Source organism: Linepithema humile, chromosome 2, assembly GCF_040581485.1.
Source record: "Linepithema humile isolate Giens D197 chromosome 2, Lhum_UNIL_v1.0, whole genome shotgun sequence".
Lineage (NCBI taxonomy): Eukaryota > Metazoa > Arthropoda > Insecta > Hymenoptera > Formicidae > Linepithema > Linepithema humile.
Genome location: NC_090129.1, coordinates 76,459 through 101,788, shown reverse-complemented (window position 1 = coordinate 101,788; position 25,330 = coordinate 76,459). Strand labels below are relative to the sequence as shown.

General features: G+C 31.5%; 3 protein-coding genes and 2 long non-coding RNA genes across 10 annotated transcripts; 2 read left to right on the top strand and 3 right to left on the bottom strand.

Moving 5' to 3' along the window:
• On the bottom strand, nt 1-7,813 carry LOC105673686 (E3 ubiquitin-protein ligase Iruka). 2 transcript variants are annotated; one of them, XM_012369490.2, is made up of 8 exons: nt 7,659-7,813; nt 6,036-6,167; nt 5,765-5,949; nt 5,260-5,382; nt 4,598-4,770; nt 4,151-4,266; nt 3,921-4,045; nt 1-3,291 (listed from the first exon to the last, which is right to left on the bottom strand). In XM_012369490.2, exons 1-8 carry the CDS (start codon nt 7,740-7,742, stop codon nt 3,207-3,209), a joined length of 1,023 nt encoding a protein of 340 aa, XP_012224913.1. In that variant the 5' UTR covers nt 7,743-7,813; the 3' UTR covers nt 1-3,206. The 2 variants fall into 2 exon arrangements, with proteins under 2 accessions (XP_012224913.1, XP_012224914.1); XM_012369491.2 differs by having other exon boundaries at nt 4,598-4,758.
• A 3,527-nt stretch (nt 7,814-11,340) lies between these two features.
• Nucleotides 11,341-17,631, top strand: LOC105673713 (FAD synthase-like). 5 transcript variants are annotated; one of them, XM_012369534.2, is made up of 7 exons: nt 12,244-12,479; nt 14,066-14,182; nt 15,193-15,374; nt 15,485-15,731; nt 15,966-16,401; nt 16,596-16,737; nt 16,829-17,631. In XM_012369534.2, the coding sequence occupies exons 3-7, from the start codon at nt 15,216-15,218 to the stop codon at nt 17,252-17,254; spliced, it is 1,410 nt and encodes a 469-aa protein (XP_012224957.1). In that variant the 5' UTR covers nt 12,244-12,479; nt 14,066-14,182; nt 15,193-15,215; the 3' UTR covers nt 17,255-17,631. The 5 variants fall into 5 exon arrangements, with proteins under 5 accessions (XP_067205088.1, XP_012224957.1, XP_012224960.1 ...); XM_067348986.1 differs by lacking the exon at nt 12,244-12,479 and adding an exon at nt 12,669-12,742; XM_067348987.1 differs by lacking the exons at nt 12,244-12,479; nt 14,066-14,182 and adding an exon at nt 11,341-11,908.
• On the bottom strand, nt 16,206-19,037 carry LOC105673715 (uncharacterized). Its single transcript, XR_001101003.2, has 3 exons — nt 18,495-19,037; nt 17,747-18,179; nt 16,206-17,495 (listed from the first exon to the last, which is right to left on the bottom strand). It is a non-coding gene; the product is annotated as an uncharacterized lncRNA (long non-coding RNA).
• A 1,269-nt stretch (nt 19,038-20,306) lies between these two features.
• On the top strand, nt 20,307-24,375 carry Rh3 (Rhodopsin 3). The gene is made up of 5 exons (XM_012369538.2): nt 20,307-20,586; nt 21,075-21,290; nt 21,901-22,282; nt 22,598-22,782; nt 23,080-24,375. The coding sequence occupies exons 1-5, from the start codon at nt 20,363-20,365 to the stop codon at nt 23,180-23,182; spliced, it is 1,110 nt and encodes a 369-aa protein (XP_012224961.1). The 5' UTR covers nt 20,307-20,362; the 3' UTR covers nt 23,183-24,375.
• On the bottom strand, nt 22,294-23,109 carry LOC136997767 (uncharacterized). Its single transcript, XR_010888412.1, has 2 exons — nt 23,027-23,109; nt 22,294-22,760 (listed from the first exon to the last, which is right to left on the bottom strand). It is a non-coding gene; the product is annotated as an uncharacterized lncRNA (long non-coding RNA).
• Nucleotides 24,376-25,330: the final 955 nt, after the last annotated feature.

Below are 25,330 nucleotides of genomic sequence, written 5' to 3'. Positions count from 1 at the left end.
TTACATTAGATATTTTTCTTTATTGACGAATAAATATATCCCATAGTATTCTACTACTAAATTTATATAGACTATTATCTGCTAAAAAGCACGTATAAACATCGTTAAATTCTATATCTTTTATATTAATACATACATATACAGAGTGTATTATAACATGTAGGATTCACATTAGTGATGGTCTACAAAAAGAATGAAAAAAAATTTTATATAAGCATGTATTTTATTTGATAGTTTTCAAGTTAATCATTTCTCAGTACTTCTTAAAGCTTTGAATGCTAATGGGCGCACATGTGCATCCTACAAAAGTCATCAGCGTAGACTACGGAAATTTTTATTGTGTCAAGATGCATACATATGTCCGTAGCATTGAAAAGATCAAGTATTGAAATACAAAAAATGGGTACAACTTGTGAAAATATGGTCAAATAGACTTGCAAATTTTTTTCCATTATTTTAGTAGACTTTATCCATCAATCCTAAAATGGATCCCACATGTATGATGCACTCTGTGTGTGTATATATATATATATATATACATATATATATATACATATTTATTTTATACACATGCACGCGCGCGCGTACACGCACACACCCAAAAATATGGAATTTTGTATTATATAAACACATATTCCATTTTGTTATACTATAAACAAAAGTTACTGTTTATTAATACATTAAAAAATATGAGGAACATAAAGAGAATGCACTAATGGTTAGAGAAAATACGTTTTTCCAAAAAAATATGATATATCAATATTATTTTGAACGTTACTACTGTTAGAACAATAATATCGTTTGTTCTTTCATTTATAACGTCTGCACAATTAATGTATTTATTTTGCAACTGAACCAAATGTTGATCTCAGTGACCACATTGCAACAGATATTTTTTTTTGTAATTGACGTATTTTCACTATATATAAAGAAAAAAATATATATATAACTAAAAGGTCCAATTAATCTGAAAATTTTAATGTACAGTCAGGAGCATCAAAAGCTATCCACTCGGATGCCTTTACCACTTTCCAAAATTATTTACTACATTCTTTACTTTTCCATTTTCTCTTGAATATCGGATGAAGATTAGTAGATGGAGGTGGACGCCAAATCTTCATCTAATATCCAAGAAAAAAAATGGAGAAATAAAGAAGTAGTAGTAGATGCTTTTAAAAACTGAGAGGTACCCGAATGGATAGCTTTCGATGCTCCTAACTGTACATTTGACATTTTCGCAATTACTTAATTGACAATAAAACGATTTGTATTCACTTTAGATATAAATGTGCAGACTTGCGGGTTTGACGGGATATTAGGTTTTGCAAGAGTACACAGAATCTTTTTCTTGTTGTTAAAACAAAAATTAAATTGTGATCTATTATGGATGCAATATAAATCATTGCCTATGTAGGCATATTGGTATTCTTTATCTCCGTTCTGTTTATCGAAAGAAAGAAATCAGATGCTAGTAGTTGTAAGTTTGCATAAGCTAAACTTCATTCAATCTTAACACTCTCTTTATTTTAGTATTGAAATACTTTTTTTTTCTTTTCAAAATAAGTAGTGGATTATCGTTGAAGTTTAGGAAAACGCGCAATAGAGTATACAAAGCATAAAATTTGAGTAGATGTTTAGTAGCATATAACTTGATATTTTTGTTATATAAACGCATACTAGTACGTTGTCCATCGCGTAACACAAGTAAAGACGCTCCATTTCATATACGCGCGACACATCGGCCAAAAAATTTAGATATATTATTTGAACGCTAATTATATTTTTTACACTATAATCTATCTTATGTTTATACAACTGTGTAACTGTATCAATTGCTGCAGTGTAAGGGTTTATCTTCAAGGATGCGCATATTCTCTCTCAAGTATATCATCTTTGTTACAGAAGTATGTAGGTACGCTGCGTACTTATGCACGATAGAATCTGGTGTTACTCGTGCCATGTCTTATATCATTTGTATCATTGTATTGTAAAAATCATTTTTCTGAAAATTAGCAGGGAAATTTCGCATGAAACGGTTTTAGACATCAAGATGATTGAAACGAAGGCTATTCGTTCCATACTCGTACCTTTATTCGTCGAGACTCAGATGGAAATCAAGATTGTGTATACATGCATGTAATATGACAGTCATTGACAGTTACATAAAGCTTAAAAAAAATTTTTTTTAAATGATTATTTATCTTCAGTATACTTTATTCTTACTAAAGTAAAAAAAAAGTAAAAAACGAAATAATGTAATTTTGATGTGCATTTGTTTTAGTTAACTCTGTCAGCTTTTTATAATGATTTGTTGATTCATGTGATGTATTTTAATGAGTTCTAAATGTATTTCTGCAGAGAAAACAGTATCTTCTATCCTCGATCAATTTGTTCTGTTTAATGCACACGGTATTTATTCACGATATTCATGGTATTCAATACTTATATATATATTGCATCGCACTTGTCCGTTTGAATTTAATAGTTGTTTGTCCCCTAAATTGCGAATTTTTAAACTCATTTACAGTCATTAAATAATGTATGTATCAATTTTACTGAGTCTCGGCGACATAAAAATAATTTTCTCTCTTTTCTTTTAATCTAAATATAATACAAGTATTAGAAAATTATCTACCGTTCGGAGTTTGCTAGAATTAATGCCAATCAAAACAAAAATACTCATATATAAATAATCTTTATAATAAACGTAAATTGCGCCTCCAATTTTACTGACATTAGAACATAAAAAAAGTCTCTTTTTATTAGAGACGTAATAACGCTCATAATTCGTCAATGCGTGGCACATTTCACAAGAATTATTGAATCAAGTATTTACAGATACTGAATCAAATGATATTATTAAGGATCATATGAGACAATCTAGTGTCCAATTCAATCTTCTTTAAAAGAGTCAAACAAACCGATTTAAACTGATATCGATTTATGCTTACAATTGGCCGAAAGCAAAATGAAACTATCTTTTTGAACACAGCACTTCAAGTTAAGACAATATCAATTACGTTTAAGAGCTAATGATTTAAATTTTGTAGTTAATATCTTATATTATCTGTAAAGAGAGATATATATGCATTACTAAAGACAAAAAGTGCCAGAAATGGTATCAGTGTGTTGAAAATAGATATACATTCGGTTAAATAGGTAATTGAATGAAAAATATCACTCTCAAATTTCAACAAGTATTGGAACTACTCTGTAGATGATGAAGTAGATGATGAAGTAGACGATGTTCGGCTGATTGGTTGTCCTGTTCGATTTGCTTCATTTGCTGCTCTACAATAGATATAGATATTGCCTTGTACACACAGAGAGAGAAAGAGAGAAAGAGAATATATATATTGCTAATACCACTAAACACTAGCGGATCCTGATGTCGATAATAAAGGGGAGGGGGGGTTTGACCTGCTTTAATGCATTTTTACCAAGATTTTTGAAACAGATCCAGCAAAATTGATGTTTTTTAACTTGGAAGAGGGGGGGAGGGTTAACCCCCCCCCCCCAGGATCCGCCAGTGCCACTAAATAATAATGCATTAAAAGCATTTATCGATGCTGTTACTTTTGTAAAAGTAACAAAAGAAAATCGAGAGAAAATTGCTTAAATAATGCCGTCTAAAGCAGATTCTTCTAAAACAACAGCTACATTCATTTCACTCTTTTACACATGAAAACCTAAATTATCTAATAAAGAAAATCGAGTCAATAAATGAAATGATAATTTGGGTTAGATCTCGTTTTAGAATTTTCATCGAATATTGATATGTATCGATACAAAAATATTACAATTATTTTTGTAACTGATGTATTATTCAATAATATGTTTGGTTTATAAAAAATGTTCAACAAATCTCAACGCTAAAGATAAAAATTGTATATTTCTTCTTTAAATATCTATCAACTTACCTAAATAAAGCAGCAAAACTAGTTCCGGCTAAAGCGGATTCAGCTAAGCTAGTTCCAGTAGCTTGATTGGCTTCAGCCGAGTTTTGATCTCCCAAATTTTGTCTGCAAATGGGACAAGTTCCATGCTAGAAAATAAGAAATCCAAAAGAGAAACCAAATTAGCAAAGTTTATATCTCAATGCTAATGTATGCACACATTATTAATAAAACTTGAAAATTCTTCAGCTTACTAATTCCAACCAGGGTACAATGCATGGTGCGTGATAAACATGTTGACAAGGTAACTGTCTAACGGGTTCAGATAGCTTGAAGTCTTCCCAACAAACGGAACATTGTAATTTACAATCTATATAAAGAAAAGTAATAAAAGTGATTACTAAATTGATATGATTAAAAAACTTGGAAAAGTGATAATTATGACAGATAACAGAAATGACATGCACTATTATTGGAATAAATATATTTGTATATATCTGAAAGAGAGCTTAGTACAACTCTTAGTTCAATTCTTTCAAGTCCTTATCAACGATTTGAATTGTTATTTAATTGTGTATACACAATGTTGTCGTGTACACCGTACTCAAGTTGATAAGAACTTAAAAAATAAAGACAGAAAAAAAAGTATCAAAATGCATATAATAATAAACTAAACATTAACACTGACTGTAAATACTGACCAACTTGGCTTTGTGATATAGTAGTTGTAGGTATTTCGTCAATCTGCTTGCGCGGTAAAGGTGGAGGTCCAGTACCGTCCATTTGATTCAACAATTGGGTAACGATAGCATCTAATCCATCACGACCCCAAACATAATCTCCAGGATTTCCCAAGAACAGTCTAATATTGAATCTACATTATTTTGTTTTATTTTAGTAACACTAAAAATTAAATCAAATTGTTTATAACTTGTAGCCCCATGGATAAATAAATTTTTTGAATGTTTACTGTAGCCAGCACTGTTGAAGGAGCATGTTAAAATGATAATTTACGAGCAGCTTTATGTAAAAGTGCACAACACATGTAACAACATGAGAAATGGGAAGAAGATTCATATATTATAGAAACTCGAACAATCAGAGAAAATCCAAAAATTGTACGGACAGATACGAATAGGAAATATTTTACTACTTACATCCATATATAGAAATTAATACAACACAACATAATAGAATTGAATAAACTGTATGTTGCTTATTGAGATATATCTCAAGAATGTGTAAAGTGTTGCAAGCATTGACCTATTTATTATTTATGCTCGTGAAATATGTACCTATTCTATATATAATTATATGGTTTAAAATATCACAAATAATAATTATGTAATATAAAATATCTTACACAGATGGTTGAGAATCTTGTCCCACCGAGTGGCCTAGGCTCGCTGCTCCCGAGAGATTGAGAATAAAATCTTGTATGAAATTCTCTATAGGCACCTGTAGACTCTCCTGTCTTCTACGATTGCTTGGAGTAAAAGAATCAAATTAATAATTTATCAAAATTTTCATACAATATCTTTTATGCGAAAGTGCACGACACATGTAACAACATAAGAGAAATGAGAAGATTCAAATATTACAGAAACTCGAACAATCAGAGAAAATCCAAAGATTGCACAGATAGATATTAAATTGTCAATCATTTATTTAACTGATCAGTCTACATTTTACAATTTTCTATAACGTCAAGAAAAAGAAGGATGTTAAACACACCATCTTCAATTTGATGTTAAATATTTGAATGAATCCAACTGTCTATCGATTATCTTTGAAAGTTGACAATTACATCACTATATACTATATTGCTGTCATATTTGGAATTAATAGAAAAAGAATCATAGTTATACCTGGCGGCACGACGTCCCTCTTGAGGAGCACGAGACCAATTAGATCTTCTTCTACTCCCAAGCACATAATTTCGGTTACCTGTACCCGGTTGTTGAGTGGCATTTGACTGTTGATTGGTATATGTATTTGAAAGTCCCATTATCATTTCTATTATGTCACGATCGCGATCAGAACGATGTGAAGACTGTCAAGTAAGATAATGTTCATAATAGTTACATATTTTTAAGATGTTTTGTATCAACAATTCTTTGGTTTATTTAAATTACTTACGTTATATCCTAAGATATCAACATCCACATCACTCAGATCTTCACTGTTTACATCCATGCCCGAACTCCCCTCATTGCTGCTGCTTTCGAGCTCTTCGATAAAACCGCTTGCACATCGTGGACATGTGTAATTCTAAATAAAATATCACCCATGTGAATCTGTTATATCTCATCTTGCAAGATCTACCCTCAACAGAGAAAAAGGGGGGAGGGGTGAGAAGAGGGAAGAGAGAGGAAGAGCAATATACATAGCAATTAAACAATTTAACCATAAAATTTATAAAAAAAAAAGGTATTTTTATTATATTGTATATTTTCATGAAGTAATAATGATGTTAATATTTTAAAAGTAATATAAAATAAAATAGTTAATATCTTTGTCTTAATTAATATCTCAATATTTCATAGTTTTAAATACAATTGACTCATCGATAGTAAAACCATTACACATCACCGTCACACAAAGAAATTGTACATACCAGAGTAACAAGACAATGACAACCAATACATGAAAGAAGAAACTACTTTTATACAAATATAACCCTGACACTGTGTAAACAACCAACATACAATAGGTATGCGAGATATTAGAAATGTAATTTATTACGATTTTAAACATCTTTATGTTTTGTAGAGAGATAAGAGTTTTGTAAACTCCTTTCTACTCTCCTCTATCAATTTTACCAATTTCTTTAAAACATAAAGATAGACGTGTTTTAGGTGAGCTTTACAGCTGCACTATGTTGTACTTTCTACTCTCAACCTAAAATAGATATATAATTAATGCATTAAAGAAAGTAACAAAGATGAAAACTAAGGAAAATTACAAGAGCAGCAAGATGCAATTTCAAAGAATTTATAAAAAGATACATATTTGTCTTATTGTAAATTTCATATATATACATACTACAAGAAAATTGTATTTATTTCTTTTAATTGTATCACACGCACACACACACACATACATACACACACACACATATATATATATATATATATATAAATAAATACAATTTTGTTGTCAGTATATCGAGACACAAACATTTCATTTCATTTCACAATTGTGACATAACATTTTGGAATTTAGCAACTCTGTTTATAAAGCAATTCAATTGTATTACTACACAAATATATTCAGCAATAATGATGCAAAGGCGTACGTGTCTCAAAGGTTAATTATGATACGTAATTCGTGCACAAATAATAGAGTTGAACTGAAGAGAAACAATTGTAAAAAACGAATCTTAAATGCAATCATGTGGCAGGTATTATACTAAAAATTATACAGCAAGTGATCGTCATAAATGCGATTTATTCTGTATAATTATTGCTGTCAATATGATTTCAAAATCTTCAACATTATTAAGATAAAGCAGTAGGAAAATTACACAATTTACGCAACTGGCATATATATTGCAGTACTGATTTGCCGCTCGGTATAAAAAATCGAAGAATAAATTAAAGAATTGTTTTTCACAGGGGTGGGAGAGAGACTTTCGCATGTGATTCGAAGTGACAATCTTTCGGAATGACCATTTCTTTACGACATGTTTACGAGGTTGCACATGACAAAACAACGCAAACGAGCAAGTAATCGTCACAAAAGTTGTTGCTAAGTACTTACTGGCAACAAACGCTCAATTTCGACACTGCATTTGTGGCAAAAAAATCGAGACATCGGACTCCCGTCCACAACGGCTTCCGCCATATTTGACGTATCTGGACGTGTCTCTTACCTTTCTTCGACTATGTTCCGTTTTACTGGCAGTATGGCCAACATGACGTCACAACAATACACTGTCATAGCTGTTTCGAAATTACCATAAATGCCATAGACGTAGTAATAGCGATTTTCGATTGACGAGTGTTCGATTTATTCTGAATCAATTAATCACTATTTTACTATGAATTCAAGTCCTTTATTCGCGGAGATATGATTGCATGATCTCCGCCAATAAAGGACTTGAATTCATAATAAAATAGTGATTAATTGATCCGCGATAAATCAAAATCCGTTTAATCGAAAAAGCTATATACTTATTACGTTTATGGAATTACTTTACTACGCCAAGGGCATATCCACATAAACTTAAGTTTATAAAGCCTTGTGTCCACGATACTAGAACGCGGTCCGAGATCTCGGACTGAGGGAAAGTTACTAGAACTCGGATCATGTACACACTGATAGCGTTTTCGATTATACAGGATTTGAACGACCCAGGGTTGATCAATCACTATTTTACTATAAATGCAAGTCTTTCATTGGTAAAGAGGTTGCAATGACGTCATTAACCAACCCTGGGTCGTTCAAATCCTGTATAATCGAAAACGCTATGAATTTGGATGCAAAACTCGAATAAGAAGCTCAAACGAAAAAATGCGTTGCGTCCCATTTTTCGGTACGAGTTATTGCAAGTTATTAGATTTTACTAGTTTCTTTTACTATTTGTCAAGACAAAATATAAGATACTTATAGTGATACAAGATACTGTGAACAATATAAATAATATTTTAGTAAGTAATTATAGAATTGAAAAAATAAGAGAAATATAATTCTTAAATAAAATAAGATTAATAAGATTAATAAGATTTACATAAGTAGTTATTATTAGTTTTAATGCAGATTAAATTAGACATTAAAAATATATTATAACCTATATATACATATTTTTCAAGAAAAATATAATAATATATAAAATTGATTTTCAGTTAAAACTTCTTTTATAATAAAAAATGGATAATAAGGAAAATGTTAAAATTTTATTAATGTTATATCAACAACATCCTTGTTTATATGTTACAAAAAGTGTTGATTATCATAATCGTATGAAACGAGATCAAGCTTTACAGATAATCTGTAATCAGTACAAAGAATTAACAGGACAACCACTAACAACTAAAATTGCAAAAAAAAAATTAATAATTTAAGATCACAATATCTGGACCATCTAAATAAAATAAAACATTCGAAATCAAGCGGTGCATCACTTGATGATATCTATAAACCAACTTGGTGGTTGTTTGAAGATATGAGTTTTCTATAACATAGATCAGAAAATCATCGTAAAGAATCGTAACTCGATTACAACGCTAACTATATTCAGCCAAGTATAAATATTATTGTTCGAGAACTCGGACAAAGATCTCGGATTGAGTTCTAGTATCGTGGATACAAGGCTTAAAGCTGGTTCTACAATAAGTTGCAAATGCCCCGTCGCCGTTCGCAAAGGATGGCAACTACTAATTGGAAAGCGCTATTTCTAGTTATTTTTAGTAAGACGGAGCATTCGCGACTGGCGACGGAGTATTTGCAACTTATTGTAGAACCGGCCTAAAGCCTTGTGTCCACGATACTAGAACTCGGTCCGAGATTTCGGTCCGAGTCCTCGAACAATAATATTTATACTTGGCTGAATATAGTTAGCGTTGTAATCGAGTTACGATTCTTTACGATGATTTTCTGATCTATGTTATATTGCCAAGTTGGTTTATAGATATCATCAAGTGATGCACCGCTTGATTTCGAATGTTTTATTTTATTTAGATGGTCCAGATATTGTGATCTTAAATTATTAATTTTTTTTTGCAATTTTAGTTGTTAGTGGTTGTCCTGTTAATTCTTTGTACTGATTACAGATTATCTGTAAAGCTTGATCTCGTTTTATACAATTATGATAATCAACACTTTTTGTAACATATAAACAAGAATGTTGTTGATATAACATTAATAAAATTTTAACATTTTCCTTATTATCCATTTTTTATTACAAAAGAAGTTTTTTCTGAAAATTAATTTTATATATTATTATACTTTTCTTGAAAAATAATATGTATATATAGGTTATAATATATTTTTAATGTCTAATTTAATCTGCATTAAAACTAATAATAACTACTTATGTAAATCTTATTAATTATTAATCTTATTAATTTATTTTATTTAAGAATTATATTTCTCTTATTTTTTCAATTTTATAATTACTTACTAAAATATTATTTATATTGTTCACAGTATCTCGTATCACTATAAGTATCTTATATTTTGTCTTGACAGATAGTAAAAGAAACTAGTAAAATCTAATAACTCGCAATAACTCGTACCGAAAAATGGGACGCAACGCATTTTTTCGTTCGAGCTTCTTATTCGAGTTTTGCATCCAAGTTCAGTGTGTACATGATCCGAGTTCTAGTAACTTTCCTTCGGTCTGAGATCTCGGACCGAGTTCTAGCATCGTGGACACAAGGCTTAAGTGCTTATCCAGGCAAACTTGTATTGGGTGTTTACGATAATTCAAGTTCGAGTTAGTTTCACTAGAACCGAAAAATGAGATATACATAACCATCTAGAACCTTTATGATTCATGACAACTCGACGCTGTCTTGTATTGCTTGAGTTAAATTCATTGAATTTGTTGAGTTTAATAAATATAATTATATACATATATATATAATTATATCTATTAAAGAGGTATACCAACATACAAACCAACATTATTTGTTTCTTTCATAGACTGATTTGCAGTTGACATTTTTTTATTACAATAAAATTTGCTCTATAAACTCAACAAATTCAATTAATTTAACTCAAGCAATACAAGACAGCGTCGAGTTGTCATAAATCATAAAGGTTCTAGATGGTTATGTCTATCTCATTTTTCGGTCCTAGTGAAACTAACTCGAACTTGAATTATCGTAAACACCTATAGGGCCACTTTTTCCAACGTTGGTTAACTTTAACCGACTGGTAACTTTTCAGAATAGCCAACTAAAAACTCGAAATTTGTATATGTATATGTATATACAAGTTTCGAGTTTTTAGTTGGCTATTCTGAAAAGTTACCAGTCGGTTAAAGTTAACCGACGTTGGAAAAAGTGGCCCTTAGTCGCATAAACATATGCATAAGAAAATTTATTGGTCCATAAAGGCCGGAGCACAGACTTTTACATAAAGCATAACGCATAAGCATAAGGAAATTGATTGGTCTATATATAAGCATAAGCAAATGCATAAGGAAACGGACCAATCAATTTCCTTATGCTTATGCGTTATGCTTTATGCAAAAGTCTGTGCTCCCGCCTTAAGGGTGCAGTCCCATTGAGCACGGATCGGAATGACGGATCGGATTTCTCACTAGAATTGAATGTTCCGCTCACGTTCCGTTCCGTAAAAAATTTCTCTACCAGTCCCATGTAGCAAAAACGGAACGAAATGTCGCCTTGATCGCAGGTAAATGTACTTAATTACGTTAATATTTCGTTATTTAAATGTGGTTGAAGCAATTATATACATAATTTCTACAATTTTCTTGCAAATTACATTGTTATGAGTACTTAAAAATACTGAATTATTAGAGTGAAATATATTTTGTAACTATATTTCCGTTTCGTTTTTGCTACATGGGACTGGTAGAGAAATTTTTTACGGAACGGAACGGACACATGTGTGAAAAAACGTAAACTATATTTTGTAACAGACAGTTTTATATTAGACAGTTTTAATCTCAATGCGACTAAAAATATCCTAAATTCATAGAGATGGATGAAAAAACAGTTTTATTAATCATATTAAAAATACTGCAAACAGTGAAAAATTTGCCAACTTGGTATGCTGTATCGGTATTTGAGAGAGTGCGAAAGTTGTATTTAAGTTATATTATTTTATTGCAAAAGCAAGAAAATATCAGAATGCAGCGAAAATACTGGGTACGGCCAATATTTACACAAGAAATGAGGCGTTTACAAGGTGCAAGTAACAATTTGATTGTGGAAATGCAAACGATCGATCGTTCCAGACAGTTCCGGATGTTCTAAACAGACAGAAATACGCGTTCCGATCGGAAGAAATAGCAGGATCAAAAATTCACTAAAATTCTGGTGAGAAATCCGATCCGTCCAATCAATTTCCTTATGCATATGTTTATGTGATTATGCAAGTTTGTCTGGATAGGCCCTAACCAATCAATTTGCATTTTTTATGGAAAAACGGCAATTTTATTGGCTATATGTTTCTCGGAACATACCGATTTCTAACATCGTGGACATTGGCCTTAAGAATGCGTTCAGAAATTCACTGTCAGTACTAAAAATCTACAGTATACGTGACATAAACTATAAATTTCCAGTACAGGCGGTAAATTTTGGAACGCAGCCTAAGTAGCAGTCGAATGTGATTGGTTATTATTTTTGAATCCACCAAAGGTTTCAAAGGTAAAAACCAATCACATTCGATTGCTACTCAACCGCTCGTTGAACGTTTGTAGTACTGAATGCACCCATTTTCTACATGAAGTCACATGAGATCTCCAAAATCATATTTCGGATTCAACTCGTTTATTTCTATATATTTTTAATGTGTTTCACATTTGTTTCTTCTCAACTTATGTTGCATATTTAAATAAAACACCGTATTAGACATTGGATTTTCTATTTTCTTGTGAACAATCGGGTAAATATAATATTTATTCTATTTTCTCTCTTATTATTATCTCTTACGAGCGACCATAAAACTCAATCTAACATAATCTCTAAAAAAAAACATTTATTCGTCTCTATGCGATTTCTGTACTGGTTTATTGCAACGGTTTATTAAATACAACGATTAAAACAGTTATTATTGTGAAACATTTGTATTGTTGTGCAGTGTATGATCCTGTATATGGCGATTGGCAGATTCCTCCATGTGCTACAACGTTCTAGTTTGAAAAACCAGTACAGCTTTTATACAACTACTACTATGACTTCCTTGCTGGTTCCTCCGGTATCGGTCCGTGGAATGACATGTCTGGATCGTGATGCATTTACAACAGTCGTGAATATACCAACATTGTTATGTGATATTGCAGTCACAAAAAACATGCATGTTTTGAAGAAATATCTGTTAAAGATTTGTAACTTTAAACCGATTCAAAAGGAAAGCAAAGATCAAGTTCTTGTTCACTTAAATCCAAATGTTGTTACAAAGCTTGAAGATATCACAGAGAATGATAGAAAATTGCTGGCAGATCATTATGAACATTTTTGTACAACGAGTGTTACAATCAAGTATGATAATTTTCGTCGTGATGAGATATTAAAATCTATTTTACCAGAAGATATTCCAGCTCCTACAGCGTACAGTTTAGTAGGACATATTATACAATTGAATCTACGTGATGTACATTTACCATATAAAACTATTATTGGTCAAGTATTTCTAGATAAAACTGCAAGTGCACGAACAGTAGTAAATAAAATTAATACAATTGATACAACGTTTCGATATTTTGCTATGGAAATCCTGGCTGGTGAAAGAAATACAATAACAACTGCGAAAGAACATGGCTGTACATATCAGTTTGACTTTGCACAAGTTTATTGGAATTCACGTTTATCTACCGAACATACGCAAATGACAACATTCATGATGCAAGATGACGTTCTATATGACGTGTTTGCAGGAGTGGGACCTTTCGCTATCCCTGCTGCACGTAAAAAAGTCCAAGTATTTGCTAATGATCTAAACCCTGAGTCTTACAAGTGGCTTCAGAGGAATGCTGCTATTAACAAAGTGAAAAATAATTTTCAAGCTTTTAATATGGATGGTAGATATTTTTTGAGAAATATTGTTAAAGATAATATCTTATCTAGACGTGTTCAAGATTTACCAGGTACTGAACATATAATAATGAACTTACCAGCATCAGCTGTTGAATTTTTGGATATACTGCCTGATTGGTTTATGGAAGAAGAGCTAAAAAAAGTTTGCTCTAAGCCGCCTATATTCCATGTATATTGTTTTGTAAAAGGAAATAAAGGAGATGATGTTTGCAGACTTGGAAGAATGTTGGTTGAGCAAAGTCTTGGTTATATGCTGTCTGCTGATTCTATCGTCAGTATACATAATATTAGGGATGTTTCACCGAATAAAGAAATGGTCCGAGTATCATTTTTCTTGAAAGGAAATGTGATGAAAGGCGAGGAGCCAGCAACGAAGAAAATTAAAACAGATATTAATAATGTACAGTAATTTATTTGTAAATGATAATGTTACAGAAAACAATGGCAAAGAACAAAGGAACTCACAAAAATAAAAATGTTTTCAAAGTGGCAACAGTTCGCAGTATCAAGCTGAAAGCTAAAGCGCAGAAGGTGGCCATTAATCTGAAGAAAGTAAGTGATCGATCATTAACAAATTTCGAATCAAAACGTGAAATATTAATTATTGTGAGATTGCATTTTATGTGTTGCTTCTTGAAAATACTTGTTACTGAAAGCAAATCAGCTAATCCAAGCAAGTTGTTGACTAAATTTTTTGACGCATTGGACTACTTAAAAAATCTCAAGCAAAGTGACATGTGTATATATATATAAATAAATAAATAAATAAATATTGTTTTTTATTTAAATGAATTTCGCAAAAGTTGAAAATTTAAATGCATGTACAAGAACCCAAATGTAATAATAGTAAAGCGTTACTTGAAATACTTGACAAAAGATGTAGTTATTTTTGTACTTTTGAAATTAGCTTGACTCAAAAGGAAGTAAGGTATTAATCAAGGATAAAATAGCCAATGTGGATCATTTACTGGAAGAATTGCGCAAAGACGTACAAGCGTTCAATTCCAAAGCAAAACTTAATATTACACAAAAAAAATCAACCAAATTAAATAAGAAACCTTCGGCGTGTAAAGTGACGCCAGCACAAACGGATGCAACGACTTCCATGGTGGAACAGATGAAACTTTGACAAGAAGAGAGAAAATGATGAGCTTTATGTATATATTATTATATATTTTAATTGTGTATAATTCAAATCTGTTTCAAACTACATGTACACTGCAAGACTACTTTGTACAAAGTGCAAAATAATGATTCTTTGTTTGTATTATTTTGTATCTGGTACTTGTTACAATTTTCATAATAATAAATATTGCAAAAATGTATCACTTGGCTCTTTTATTTCTTTGCTTCAATAATGGTTTACTTTTTGATGTTTGACATGTCCCTGTTGAAGTTGTATGAATATTACATAAAGTACAGATAAGGGTGAAAACTGTCATCAATATGTGTCAAGTAGTAGAGAAAATTTCTCTCTAGATTACATATTATCTACGTTAAGAAGATAAAGCAAAAAGAAAGATATCAGTTGTTCTTGGTTTTATGTTTTATTTTCATATTAGTGAAGAGCAGAATTTAGAACGATATGTTGCAACGGACGTGTCACCCTTGTACAGCAAGCCTTATAGTTGTGGGAGATGAAATTTTGCGCGGGAGAATAATTGATACCAATACATCGTACTTGGCGAGACGTCTAACCGCTGCTGGAGTAAGATTACAAAGAGTTATAGTGGTTCCTGATGTTGTATGTATCATTTTATTATCATTATCTTACACAAAAATACGATACAAAGATGATCTCGATAAGTACAATATGTACAATATAATATCCAACAGTAAGTCTTTCTATTACAGGTGGACGACATCGCTAAAGAGATAAGGAGTGTCTCAAGACAGTATTCTGCTGTATTTACGTCCGGTGGTGTTGGGCCTACTCACGATGATGTAACTTATGAGGCTGTAGCAAAAGCTTTCGAATTAAAACTTGAATTACATCAAGAATTGTTTGACATGTACACTCAGTTGATCCCTGATGAGCCTGAAATAAGACGACTTGCTATTGTTCCCAATTCTTGCGAGATTATCAATGTTGTTTCTACAAGTACGTGTTTTTTTAAATACTTATATTTTTTATTTTGTTTTAAATAATTAGCAAGTAGTTTGTCAGCAAATTATCAATCTTGGTTGAATAATGGCAATTTTATGTGGTACATTCTTTATCGAATATTCTTTGAATTCTAGAACGAAAGAATTTGCAGTGTATGGAAAAAGGTTTATTTAAATATTTTATCATTGAGATACACAGTATTAATATATGATTGCATTATAATTTCAGAGACTTTTCCAATAATAAGCGTAAAAAATGTTTATATATTACCTGGTTCTCCAAAATATTTTGAGTCTGCTGCAGATACAATCATTCCTCGATTGAAAGCATGCACATCATTATACTTTGAATACATAGATATACAGTTGAATGAATTATCAATAGTAAATGTTTTGGATAGACAAGTAAAACGCTGGAATGGTAAAGTAAAAATTGGGAGTTATCCCCAATCGGAACCACATATTTTCACGAGAATTACTTTGGAAGGATCTGAAGAAATAGTTGCAGAAGCAAAAGATGAACTTTTATACTATTTGCCAGTACAAAAAATTATAAATCCAAACCACAAATTTAGCTCTTTTCAAATGAATGCTATTTTGGAAAATGGTAAAAATGAAACGCATGTAAAGTATGCATTGGATATATTGAACGAGTGCTTCGATAGGTATGTATACATGTGTAAATAAATAGTTGAAAACTATATTAACTTTGAAGAAATTGTATGTTACAAGTATATATTCTATTTGTCATATATATATGTGTGTGTGTGTGTATATATAATACGTATAATGTAATATAAACGTGTTTTTTTATATAGATATATTTTTCAACTTTTATATAATTCTATTTTTTTTGTAGATATAATTCAAATGAAATTTTCATCAGTTTTAATGGCGGTAAAGATTGCACAGCAGTCTTACATTTAGCTGCTACTGTTGCGAAATCGCGCAACATTTTATCTTTATTATGCTTGTATATAACTGACGATTGCTTCCCAGAAGTAAGAAAATTAATGATTATAAATAATATAACATATAATCTTAAAATATATTTTATTTAAATTATATGTTTATGTATGTGTGTGTGTATAGGTAGAAGCGTTTGTAGAATCGGCTTCTCGTTATTACAATTTGGAGATAATACGAAAACAACGATCGATACGATCTGCGTTGTTCGAGTTACTGGAAGAAAGACGTAATTTAAAAGCGAGTCTCATGGGTACAAGAAAAGGCGATCCAGCTTCCGAAGATTTACAACCGTTTACGCCCACTGATTCAGACTGGCCACAATTGATACGTGTTAATCCTATTTTAAATTGGTCATATAGTCAAGTATGGACATTTCTGTTGAAGCATAATATTCCTTATTGTTCTTTGTACGATCAGGGATATACGAGCATTGGTAAGAGAAGTACTACAACACGCAATCCATTGTTGAAAGATTCCAACAATCCCTCGTCTTATCTACCAGCGTACACTTTGACCGATAAATCTGCCGAGAGAGAAGGCAGAGTATGATAAAGTGTACAAACTTGGTGCATTTTTACTATTTAAATATTGATAACATGTCTTTTTTTTAAGAGGATGACAAATTGATGTTAGAGAATATAATATGCACTCATCAAGTAAGACAATGTAATAAGAATAACAGCTTACAGATTGGTCTTCCAATAGTTTGAGAAATGCTTAACAAGATCTGACAAACATTGACTATCACAATGTCAATAGTTTTGTACATTAGGAGAGTATTCGTCACCACCTATAATTGTGAAATATATATATGTATATATATATTAGTAAAATTATACAAATGCATATAATATTAACAACAGAGTAATATCAAATTGGATATAATCAAATTGGAAATAAAGGTTTAAAAATTTACAAAAAAAAAACTGAATGATTGCTTTAAATGATTAAGCGAGAAAATACAAATGAAATAAAAGCCATATGGAAAAGTGAGTAATCAAAGAAAGCTTTATATAATGGGATAACGATAATTATAATTACTTTTATTCATAAAGAGCCCCACAGCCCTTTATCTAAGCACCTTGGCACAATATAAGTGATTCCTGCTCGATGAAGATAAAAGGTGTTCTTGTGCAGTGCAAATTCCAATTCTTGATGGCATTCTCTGTATGTGGGATACAAAACTCAAGATTTGCACAATCGACAACTTCATATACTATTGAAACAGAATCCACATTTTCAAGTTGCCTTGATTATCCTGCTTTGTTGCATCAGTAAGAAGCACATATCTCTGAACAGAGATTGTGTTAAACATAAAATACCAGTGTTGATTACTTAAATTAGGCGTTGAATCAATCAATTTAACATTTATTTGTCAAACTCATGTTGAGACACTTTTCATACAGCAGAATTCAGAACAGAATAAGGTATTCATTCCACAAGCACATTGGTATTTCTATATTAGTTCCTTCACCTTGAACAAAATATGGAACTAATAATGTATAGAACTTAATATAGTACACTATCTATTAAAAAAATACATATAAAATACAAAATTTCAGTACAGAAAATTGATATATAGTCCAAAAAATATTTGTGTAGGGTATTATGGATAGATATATACGTTGTCTGAATAACGTTTATTGCAAGGTACATATTTACATGTCATCTTAACCTATAAATCTGATTAAATGAGCTGATAGCGATTATTTCGTGTTGTTATGCCAAGTACCGAAAGAATTAATTTTGTTTTTGTAATTAAATTGATGATATTTTTCAAATTAATTACCCGAGATAAATGATTCTGGCCTTCAGATATGCTAAATTCTTGCTTTTCATTTGTTTGCTGCATTTCCTGCACTCTCTCCAACTCTCTCGTGTCTCCCTTAGGAAAGAGATTGACAGTACCATCGACCCTTGATCGCATCGAATGATTCCGACATGGGTCGAAGTCGACCGATGTTCCTTGGAGGTCAATGCTCCATAACGGTACTATGTCTAGCAGGTGTCTAGGCCGTAGCATAAAAAATAACTCTTCCGTGTGTTGTCGCATTCCGTGCACTCCGCGTGCCGCACGCTTCCACGTCTATTTTTAGATGATACATCTGCCAGATTTTTAAAACGTTATAACTCAGCGAAAAATTGACATAGCGACATGCGACAAAAACTGATCTTTTCGGTTTTTTATGCTGCAGATGTTTATGCACACTGCACATGCTCTTATCATGACACACATGTATATGTATGTATATTAGACTTGGCAGATAAAATTCGAACATTTCATATATTTGAATTGTCTGAATATGTAAATGTATTTTTTTGGTATTTTTTTGACAATTGGCGAATCAATTGATTTTGATGCATCGGTATTGCGAACTAAAATATAGAAATAATATATATAATTTATAATAATACTAATTTTCAAAATATAAAAGGTAGCATACACGTACACATGCACACATGTGTATGCTATCTTTTATATTTAAATTTAATAATATAACATATATTAGGTGTTAAACTTAGTTTCCACCGTTTTTCGTCTTACAAAATTCATTTATTAGAAAGAGAGTAAAATAAATACATTAATCAAAATATTTTTCCTTATTTTCTATGACTTTTGCCCATCTTTCTGGCAGGAGACTAATTCCGCGACGATAAAATGCGCTATCTTTCGAAGCAAACCATTCATCCACCCACTTTTGAACTTCTTCATAACTGGAGAAGTGTGTGTCTCCGAGCGCGTGTTTCATCGATCGGAAAAGGTGATAATTCGATGGAGCCAGGTCTGGAGAATACACTGGGTGTGGAAGAATTTCCCATTCGAGCTCCAAGAGTGTGTCTTTCACGGTTTTTGCAACATGCCGTTGCGCATTGTCGTGCAAAAGGATCACTTTGCGTCGATTATGAAAACGTTAAAACCACTCTCTACACGTTCTTTCTGATCGAGCTTCTTCACTATAAGTCTCGGACAGTAAGCGATGTGTTTCAGCTGCAGTTTTCTTCATGTCGAAATAGTGGAGAAGTACATGTCGAAAAAATACTTTATTACGATTCATTTTTCATCGATTAAAAAATTTCTTTGTTTACACAATACTCAACCTTTGCACACTAAATTGTATTGACCAATGTTTATCCTTTATAAGACAAGCAACTTCAAACATCAAAACTTATTTCGTCTGCAGCTGGCACTATCTACTTGTGAGCGGCGGAAATTAAGTTTAACATCTAATAATATAATTTAATATATTAATTATTATATATGTTATTATATATATATAATTTAATATATTTTTTTGTATTTTAATTTAATAATAAACATTATCCAAACACACAAAATTAAAAAGTAAAATTATTTAATAAAGTCGGATATTTTATTTTGATTAAAGAAATTTATGAAAAAAATAATAAGAATTAATAATAAATAAAGCCATAATGCGAATCCTACTAATAAATAATTCGATAGTTAACTGACGTAACATGGAATCGTATATCTGCTGATCATCAGCAAGTTGCGGATGATCTCGGTCGAATCCTCATCCGAAGCCATTTAAGCTGGATTAAGGTGAATTAAGGTTTCGCGAATTTGAGTCATGGCAAAGCGTATAAAGGTTCACTGATATGGATAAGTGAAATAAGTTGAGGAGTTAGTAGTTCAACATGTCCAACAGAAGTGTTTATTGGGAAGCGAGAATTCTACCAACAGGTTCATCACGATTGTTAGGATGGAATGTCCCTGCGGAGGAATTGGTTCATATACCGAAACATTGGCTTATCTATTCTGAGCCCAACCCCTCGCTTCACTATTTGTTGGCCATTGTGTACACACTTTTTACCTTCGTCGCGTTGCTTGGAAATGGGCTAGTTATATGGATATTTTGTTCGTAAGTTTTAAATATTGCAATATTTTGATAAGGATTGTTTAACTATTCGGATAATACATAATAATGTGCTAAGTTGTGCAAAGCTCGTGATTAAGTGATTAAAATTAGTTTTAATTATTAAGATTATTAATTTAACTTTCTCAAATTAAAAACTTAAAAAAATTAGTTTTTTTCTTCATTAGTGCACAATAAACTCACACACACAAAAAATTTGTTTTAAAAGTTTTAATGAAACATTTGATCTTGACAGAATTAGGCAAAAACTTAATAATTAACTCTATTCCATTAAGATTAAGCATCTTTTCTTTAAATATGCAAAAATTTTTTTCTATTTCTTTAATGTAATTATAACTAGTGCCTATTATTTCATTCAATTATTTTACTTTCTGTTGTGTACATTTGATGTTTGTCGGAATTTGGCACACATACTATTGTCCCAACGCTGTTAAAATCATGTATCAACACTTTTTTTACATTTTTATATGTAGAGCCAAATCATTGAGAACGCCTTCGAATTTATTCGTGGTGAACTTGGCATTTTGTGATTTCTTCATGATGCTCAAAGCGCCTATATTTATATACAATTCTTTCAATACGGGATTTGCTACGGGTCATTTGGGATGTCAGATCTTTGCTTTTATGGGAGCACTCAGTGGAATTGGAGCTGGCATGACGAATGCTGCTATTGCGTATGACAGATACAGGTATCTCAACCCTTTCAGAAAATATTTTTTTATTTAGAATTTTTGCAAAATAGAGTAGATTTTTGAAATCACTGAATTCTCTCTCGCTCTGGTTAAAATTTTTCAATTTAATATGTTTGTAATGCAAATATAGCAGATGCAAATTTTAAAAATGATTTTAATTTCATCAAACTTAATTCTTATGTATAAATGTTTTTATGATCAAATATTTGAATGTGGGATAAAAATTTTGAAAGTTATAATATTATTTCTATAAAATGTAAAATAAAAATTATTGTATTTTTTTTGCATTTAATATGCAAATTTTTATTTGCATATTATATTTAAATTAAGTGTTAACAGTTATTTTTAAATTTAATTAGGTTTAATTTTAGGTTTCTTTACTTTTTTTCTTGATTAAGAAAACTTACATTTTACTTTTTAAATCAAAAATTCGTAAAAATACAAGAAAAAGTTTTGTTTATCTTAAAATATATGTTTGGTTTTCTAAAATTGTCATATTAAATTCACGATTTAAAATTAAAGAAAGAAACCTTTACGTAATGTTAATAATTTTTTGTAAATAAAATACAATAGAATTACACATAATATATAATCTTATTAAAATTAGTACTATAGCTCGACCACTCGATGGAAAACTATCACGCGGCCAAGTGATGCTTTTTATTGTGCTCATCTGGGTGTATACGATTCCTTGGGCCTTGATGCCGTTGATGCACGTTTGGGGTCGTTTTGTGCCCGAAGGTTTCCTAACAAGCTGCACTTTTGACTATTTGACGGACACGTCAGAAATACGATACTTTGTGGCTACGATATTTACCTTTTCCTATTGTATACCGATGGTTCTTATCATATATTATTATAGTCAAATCGTCAGCCATGTTATCAATCACGAAAAAGCTCTCCGTGAACAAGCAAAGAAAATGAACGTTGAAAGTCTGAGAAGCAATGCAAGCACAAATGCTCAAACTGCGGAAATACGTATAGCCAAGGTATTGTGCAATTTCTTATATGTGAATTTATTTTTCAATATTTCAGTTCAGTGAGTAAATAGAAGTTTAAATGTAAAATATTTATATATTACACCTTTACAAGGATAAATTTGAATTAAATTAAAATGTTTATTTTCTAAACTAAAATTTAACATAACAGTATCTATCGAGTTTCTTCCAACAATTATTGAAATTATTGTTTAATAAACATTTGAATTATTAACAAATAAAATTTAAATTTCTTCTGTAGTCATCATATTTACTAAATCAAGCATAAACGAAAGGATTTGATTGCATGGAATATATTTCTTGCAGGCTGCGATTACAATCTGCTTCCTCTTTGTTTTATCGTGGACTCCATACGGGGTTCTCGCGATGATTGGTGCTTTCGGGAACAAAGCCTTATTAACTCCTGGCATCACGATGATACCCGCGTGTGCGTGTAAATTTGTGGCCTGCTTGGATCCGTACGTGTACGCTATAAGCCATCCAAGATACAGGTAAATGAAAGTAAAGTTCATTAAAAGTAAAAGTAAAGAACATTCAATTATTTTTCATTCTCAATGATATGTTAAAAGATTTGCCTGATTTGCTACTGCAACTAAAATCACGATTGTGACGTCAAAAGTGACAAATAATAATTAATTTTATTTTGTATATGATATACATCTAATATATGCATGCAATTGTTAATCGATAGTCAATTAAATTTTTGCAAAAAACATCAAAAATATGCATATGTACCGGTGTCCAAATAACTAAAAACGAAATATTGGATTATTACGCAATTATTACAGGTTGGAACTGCAGAAACGATTACCGTGGTTGGAACTACAAGAGAAGCCACCTACGGATGCACAGAGCACTACAACTGAAATTGTGACTGCCCCATCGTCTTAAGTCTCACTCACGATTCTGTTCTAGATCAGCGCTAGAATTTCATTGCAACTTTTAATCGATTTTCTAGGTAAAAACGCCTACTGTTTTTTCGACTATTTTGTCATTGATGTTTTCTAACGAGTTGGCGGACAAAAATATACAAGTAAAAATGATTAAAAGAAATGTAATAGAAGTTAAATTCTATAGCAAAAGTGAGCTATTAGGTCAACACTGGACGTGCTTTCGTGTTCGTATTTATATGTTTATTTCTCGGTTAACATACGTTTTGGTTACAAAACGTTTTGACTCTCTTCAGTGTGTATGATACATAGATATATTACATATAGATAGAGCTTTGTACCATTTTTGCTATAATGCAACACCTGCCAAGATAATGACGGTTTTTCCTCCTTTGCGCATGTGCATTCGTATATTTATCTCTGCAGATACAGCACTTTTACATAAAATTAGGTTATATCCTTGGCTGCATGGATAAACACTTCTGTTTTTTGAAGATAAATGCGTGATTGCACATGCGCGAGGGAGGAAAAGATAATTTTATCTTGGCAGGCGTAAGATTCACAAAGCTCTATCTATATATAATATATCTATGGTATGATATTAATAGCGTTTTCGATTATACAGGATTTGAACGACCCAGGGTTGGTTAATGACGTCATTGCAACCTCTCCACCAATGAAAGACTTGCATTTATAGTAAAATAGTGATTGATCAACCCTGGATCGTTCAAATCCTGTATAATCGAAAACGCTATAAGATTCATCAAGTGTCTTGCGTTTTTATTTAAATGCATTTAGCAGCTCATTATTAAAATGTCAGCGATAAAGGGAAAATGAGTGTTCATTTCGAAAATCGATCAAGCGTTACAATTATTAAATCTCCGCTCTGTTCTAGACAGTGGTTATAACGAGTGGATTTGGTTGTCCTAGTTGTCACAAAGCTCATATCTTCCATAGTTGCAGCATATTAATTTTACAGTGGCGAGTAAATAATTGCAAATTTTGTCATAAATGTCTAGTACAAGGCTGACAAGTAAGATATTTGTAGTGTCTATCGGAACTAGATATTTTGTCTTTCTCCATTTCATTGTGAACCTATGAACATATTTATTCTCAAAAGTGTGACACTTTCTGTTATAAGTAAAGAAACAATATGTTATAATGAAATATAATGAAATAATGTAATATATCAAATTCCTGGCATATGTTTTCTTTCATTCTTAATATATTGTTCGATGTATCGCATTCCCGCAAATACGTTTTTCTTCTGAATTCAGTTTATCATAATTTTCATAACTTTGTTGCGCATGTAGTTTTAAACATCCTAAAATCTGTATTCTTGCACAGTACTGAAATTCATGACCCGCTATTTGCAAATTGCGTATATACCCAGTCAACAAAATGTTAGCAGCCTGCTGGCAGTTTGCGAGCAGATTCGCTCAGAACTTGGCAGCAAATACGGTGCCATCTGTGTCCGCATTAAGCTCGTGTTCTGTCGACAGAAACTGTCGACATAGGTTGACAGCAGATTGGCGGCAGAAAACGAGCAGGATCTGCGCAATATAATTTGATGTCAGATTGTCGGCAGAAATCGAGCAGAATCTGCCGTCACAATTTAAATGGAATAGCGGCATTTAAATGCTTCATTACAATTTTATATTTCTCGTTTCGCTTATTAAAAGTAGTAAATGAGGTATGTAAAGTATATAATATATATTTGCTTTATTGGGACAAAAAAATACTTATGTTTTAATAAATTTATTAGGCAAAATTTCGAAATCACTGGAATATCGGGTCAACTCGCAGCGCATTTTCAATTTCAAAAATCAGTTTAATATTCTGAATCTCTTATGGGGATTGTATCAGATTATTGTATTAAACTGTTAAGCTTTATTAAGCCACTGGCCACACTTTATATGCACTGTAGATGAATTTTGAGTACGAGTTTATATACGAAGAAACACGCCGCATAGCGGCAATCAAATTGCATTGCGCAGATTTTGCTCGATTTCTGCCGCCAATCTGACATCAAACTGCATTATACAGATCCTGCTCGATTTCTGCCGTCAATCTGATATCAAACTGCGTTGCGCAGGTCCTGCTCGGTTTCTGCCGCCAATCTGCTGTAATAATTCCGAGCAAATTCTAC